The sequence below is a fragment of the Astyanax mexicanus genome, chromosome 22 (assembly GCF_023375975.1).
Source record: "Astyanax mexicanus isolate ESR-SI-001 chromosome 22, AstMex3_surface, whole genome shotgun sequence".
Classification (NCBI taxonomy): Eukaryota; Metazoa; Chordata; class Actinopteri; order Characiformes; family Acestrorhamphidae; genus Astyanax; species Astyanax mexicanus.
Genome location: NC_064429.1, coordinates 28585189 through 28591191, shown reverse-complemented (window position 1 = coordinate 28591191; position 6003 = coordinate 28585189). Strand labels below are relative to the sequence as shown.

General features: G+C 34.5%; 1 protein-coding gene across 1 annotated transcript; it reads right to left on the bottom strand.

The window, feature by feature from the left end:
- Positions 1 to 1247: 1247 nt before the first annotated feature.
- Positions 1248 to 4121, bottom strand: LOC107197762 (P2Y purinoceptor 2). Its single transcript, XM_015607253.3, has one exon. It carries the CDS (start codon positions 3985 to 3987, stop codon positions 2911 to 2913), a length of 1077 nt encoding a protein of 358 aa, XP_015462739.3. The 5' UTR covers positions 3988 to 4121; the 3' UTR covers positions 1248 to 2910.
- Positions 4122 to 6003: the final 1882 nt, after the last annotated feature.

Genomic DNA, 6003 nt, shown 5'->3' with positions numbered 1-6003 from the left:
ACCTGAGTTTCTGCCCGTCACCCTGATGTCATGACGCACACCTGACGCAGCAGGTGAGAAGGTGGGTGGAGCTGTTTACTAGGCGCGTTCAGATGTAGACAGAAGTGGGTAATAATTTGTTATTTTACTTACAGGTACTCCTGCTGACTTAAAGTCAATTTGGAAATATATTTATAATTGGGAAGCTAAGATTTTCCAATGAGCTCCGACTTATTAAGGCATGGGGATGAGATAATTAAGTCCTGCGCACAACTTATTAAGGCGTGGGAACTTTACCTACAGGTAATCATGCTCATATTTATAAGTGGGAAATTAAGATTTTTCAATGAGACCCAACATATTAAGGCATGGGAATGAGATAATTAAGTAATTAATTAAGATAATTAAGTAACGTCTGAGTTTAATGTAACATATATCAATTTAAAGTTTCTGACTGTTTGAGGCTAAATTAGAAAATTAGAAAATAAGAAAATGTGATGTGAGACTGTTTTTTCCATTTTGCATAGTTAAGAAGAAATAAGTTTTCACTTTCTCCCACTCACAATCTGAATTTCACAAAATGTATTTTAAAGAAAATCTTTACCCCAATCTGATTATATAAACTAACATACTTTTGTTACAAGATGCAAAAAAAAATAATTTAGAAAATTTAATTTAGTTTTAGATTGCAAGGGCAGCAATAACAAAATAGAAAAAAATAACAAAAAATAAATAAATTTATACTTCACCAAATGAAAAAAAGTGAAATAAAGTTTTAAACCTAATTTTCTGTTAATGAAAACAGTCTGAGTGAAATCTGCTTTAATTAATTATTTACTCTCATCCACACATGGAAAAACAGATACATACGTGCTGCTGTTTGTTTTGTGTGCAGTAAATTAAATATATTAAATATTTTTAAATTATATAATTAGACAAACAGAAATCATATTTAGGAGCACTAAACTAATCATTTTTAATCATGTAAGTTGTAAATGCTACAGAGAAAATAATAATAATATAAAAAGAAAAATGTAAAAAAAAAAAATATATATATATATATATATATATATATATATATATATTACACACATGATGCTATTCAAATAAAGTAAACACTAGTGGTACAATAAAGCAAAAGACAACAGTAGAGGGAAATAAATAACCAACATTATACACAAAAATCTTTTTGAATTAAATCTGTTCCACATTTTTGTACTCTTCTTATCATTTTATGTTTTCCAGTAAAGAATTCTCAACCATTATTTAAAGAACATTTTTATTGTAATAACATACTATACACAGTAATGCAATTACATTAAATATGTGTTAATATATAATTACAGAATTCTTGCTTAAAATATATTTTTTGTATTAAACTATTTTCAAAAATAGGACTTAAACAGTTTTATTAAATGAGAACACATTCTTTGAATGAACTAATTTTATGTTCATATGCTGTTCATATACATTGCAAGTAAAACATTTGGACAAGCCATAAAGTCAGTTGTTTTACATTTACATTAAAAAATATATTTTGCATTGTGAGTTAATACTAAAATCAACGTCATGAACAGTCAACCATGAAGAAAAAACATATTGAATTATTTAATAAATAAAAATGGTACATCATTATTTGCACAAGGTGACTGATCAGTTTTTATAATGTCCTATCATTCCAGTATAAAAAAGGAAATACTAAATATTATTTATTCAATTCAATTGCATTATTCTTCCTAACTTTATTACAATTTATAATAATATTACAAACATTGGCCTATTGTACATTTGATGCATATTATATACATACGGTATGAAGTCTGTTATTGTTGTTTTAAAACACATTGGTAAAAATAACGATTTGGAGAAATGCCACATATAGAGAAGCACCAGATTAAGTTCCCTATAAACCCTTTCAGTAGACAGTTCTTTAAAGAGTGATTAAATTACTAAAACATGTAAACACGTAAAAGCTCTGCTGATTTACAAAGGGCATCTGTATTATATATTGTTCCTGTTCTGAACGGATTTTTAAAAAATCATGAAATCCTACCATACCATGGTGAACACAACCATACGGTATGATTACAATGAGTGTCAATAGAAGCTTATGGTTGAATTGCAGTAGCATCTGCATTATCATACCAAAGGCATTTTAATTTCTGCTTTTTCGTTTTAATTTCTGCAAAAACTGAAATAATATATATATATATATATATATATTTTTATGTTAAATAAAAATGTACTACATTCGTCTAAAATTAACAATCACTCGTTTATCTGTTTGGGTTTTCAGGTATTTACTGTATTATTTTTAAGAAAATAATAGTAGTAAACACATAGTTTATCTATAAAACTGGTAAAATCAGTGTTATCCAATCAGATTTGGCCACTGAAACCACAGCATTTCCTGCTAACAGTGCTGACTGATTAAATTCTTATCTGATCTTGTAAAACTGATTCTTTTTTAAACAATTAACATAATTAACACGCAACAGAATGTCTGAACTAATTATTAGTTAATTTCACAAGTTAAGACATTTTTAATTATTTTTTTAAATGAATGCCTCATTTAAAAACAATATCAAGCATGATCATTTTTGCAATAATTATTAATGCCTTAAATAGTGTAAATTAATAATTACTTGAGATAAGACTTAACCATTTAACAATGTTTATCTTTGCCTACAGTACTTTATTGGTTATTTGTTTTACCCTTATTATAAAGTGTAACTCAAATCTAGTGAGCATTTTTGTTGCATGTTTTGTTGTTGAAATGTTAGAAGTGAAACAAACTTAAAAACTACAAAAATCTACATAATTATAGTAATGTAAAGTACCTATACATTATCACTTGCCACCTCTGATTTGACCAGACATTAATGAAGAGATTATTAGAGAAAATAAAATAAGGAATAAGAATGTTTTTTTTTATATTTCCACTGATGTAGAAATGCTATAAACAGCACTTCTTTTCGCGGAGAAGCTCACAGTTTCAGACTCACTTTTGGTATTTCGTTCCGGTTGTTGATCTATTTTTCTGGACAGGGATTTTCTCAGCACCCTGCTGAAATTATGCGAGCCGAAGAAGTAGATAAGGGGGTCCAAGCAGCAGTTAATTCCACCCAGGATGTAGGAAGCGTAGTACGCTGTTTCCATGCGTAGAAGGAGCTGGCAGTGGTCGGGGTAGTACTTCTTCACCACAACTCCAGCGGTCCGTACGACGTTGAGAGGGAGGAAGCAGAGGCCGAAGATCAGCAGGCATACTCCGATCATCTTCATGGACTTCATCTTGATGGCCTGGCCTTGGGTGGTGTGCACTTTGAGGCGGGAGAGCGAGTTAGCCAGGCGGCTGTAGCAAACCACAGATATGGTGAAGGGTAGGATGAAGCCTAGAATGAAGAGCATGAAGTTGATGACGAAGTAGGCGTCTGTAAGATCCTTCTGGTGTATGGAGAGGCATTGCATGTGGCCATTTTCGGCTGTTACTGGCAGGACCACTCCGTAGACGATGGCCTTTACCAACAAAAAGCACCAAACTCCAAAGCACAGCTTCTTTACGAAGCTTTTCCGCTTCATCGGAGAAGCTTGCTTGATGTGGACCACCATGACATAGCGATGGATGCTGATCAGAGTCAGAAAAATTATGCTTCCATAGAAGTGAGCACTAAGCAAAGCTATCTTCAGCTGACACGCAAATCGTCCAAACTCCCACTTGCTCCCTTTGGCGAAGTAGGCGGCCATCAGTGGTGTAGCAGGTGAAGCAATGGCATCACTGACTGCCAGGTTGAACTGCAGGACCGTGCCAGTCCTCCACTTGGCCATCTTGCAGGTGAAGACCCAGAGGCTGTATCCATTGAGAAGAAGCCCAATCAGATAAACCAGGCAGAGGAGCACAGTGAGGGATACGTGCTGAGCTTCTGGAGGACAAGACGCTTCATAGCTCTTACTGCTGTTGTTGTCCTCCAGGGTAAAAAGCGTGGCCGTGGTAGAAACCGAGATGTTCATTTTGGACGCAGATTGAGAAAGTGGATCTATCTAAACACAGATCACCAATGGAGGTCAGAGTGAATTAAAAAAAAAAGAGGAAGGAGAAGTTGCAGGGCAGTTCTTTGTTGTGTTTTTTCATTTGCAGAATGTGTCAGAAGCTGAAAACCAAAACAGAAATGGTCTAGTGAGCTTTTTAGTAAACAGAGTTGACTTTAATGATAGAAGAATGGTTATATACAATCATAAGTGAGAAAAACTGTGGTAACAGTATGAAAAATTGCATTGTTTCTTACATTTACTTTGACTTTTAATTCATTTGAGACAGTGTGACCCCATAATATTTCATTTGTTATTATATATATATAATTTTCTTCCCATTTTCTTCCCAATTTACATGGCCAATTACCCAACCCACTAATTAGGACTCCTTCTATCACTAGTGATGCCCCAACACCAGGAGAACGGTGAAGACTAGCACATGCCTCCTCCAATATGCTGATGCAGCATTGCCAAGTAGCATCACATCGCACTCAGAGGAAAGTGCAGCGACTCGGTTCCGATACATCAGCTCACAGATGCCTTGTGCTGATCTACATCACCCTTCAGAATGAGGTGGGGAGAGAGAGCAAGGCCAATTGTGCTCTCTCAGGGCTCCAATAGCCGATGGCAAACTACATAAACAGGATTCAAACCGGATTCAAACTCCTGATCATAATGGCAGCACTTAGTCCGCTTAGACCACTTGGAGCCCATTTCATTTGTTATTAATGTACTCCCATTTCTGAATTTCAGGCCTAGCTATTGTGCACTCCAACCTTGCAAGATCTTACCTAAATCATGTAGCAACATAGTAATCCATGCATCTTTCCTATTGGCTCCTGACATCATTTATTTGCATAATGGGTGTGCCCCCCAGCACTAACTCACCATCAGTGTGCAGTCTTGCCAACCAAGGCTACCTTCCCTTGGGAGTTCAAATGTGTTATATAGTGGTTGATTGCTCAGCCACAGTTTGAAGTCTGTAAGAGCAAGATGTTTGCTTCAGTGCTGGCTGAGAACTGTAACAAAGGAACTCTGAGCTGGATTACTTTCCTATGTAATGGGTTAGAAAATAATCTAGCTGATATTCACCTTTATTTTTTAATTGTGTTTGAAATGTGTTATTGTTTCAGTGCTCTCCACAAGTTTTTCGGTCAGGCCATGTGATTTTGCATTGTCTGGGTGCAAAATGAGCATAAATACAGAGTCCATTTGTTCCAAAATTAAAGGTAATACTAATTAGTTTGACCACAAAACTGTGTTTACACTGTGTAATGGTCCATCCCAGACACCTCCAAGCCCAGAGAAGTCAATCATGCTTCTGGACACAGTTCACATAACATTATACAGTCAAATTTTAGGTACCATTTATGAAAGTAACTCGTAACATTTACACTGTCTGCAGTCAAATAAAAGTCTAAGTAAATGTATTAAAAAAAAACTATATTTGTATTCTTATTTGCATTTTCCAGACTGTCCCAACTTTAGGGTTGTTGAAATATTGAAATATCAATATGAAATATATGCTCCTTGAACATAGCCAAAGCCAAATAAACATCCATTGCAGTAAAAGTAGGTAAAGCACTAGCAACGCTAATCCTTTTTACTAAAAAATAAATCATGTATCATGACTGTAACATAAATAAGCAGAATGAATACGTGCCAAAAATAAATTAACATAATAAAAGTCTTGTGCTGATTTAATTCATTTATTTAAGTCTTTATCTATGGTTTAATATGTACAAAATTTACGAAACAAAAAGCTTACACTTACAGCAATGTGTGTTGCGAACCATCTCCAGACTTTCATGTGAACATCTTAACCAGTGAAGCATTATAAAGGAAACACACACACACTCACACACACACAAACCCTTTAGCATAATTTTAGCTGTGTACACTGACTCGTCAAAAGTGGCATGAATAGTGCTTCCCTTTTTAGCTTTACGGCTTTTTCTCATAAGAAGGCTGTTGTCATTGTTTTAACAAAAAGCA

Bases quoted from the DNA above. Each gene is read 5' to 3' on its own strand.
- LOC107197762 (XM_015607253.3), bottom strand. From the start codon at position 3,987: ATGAACATCTCGGTTTCTACCACGGCCACGCTTTTTACCCTGGAGGAC.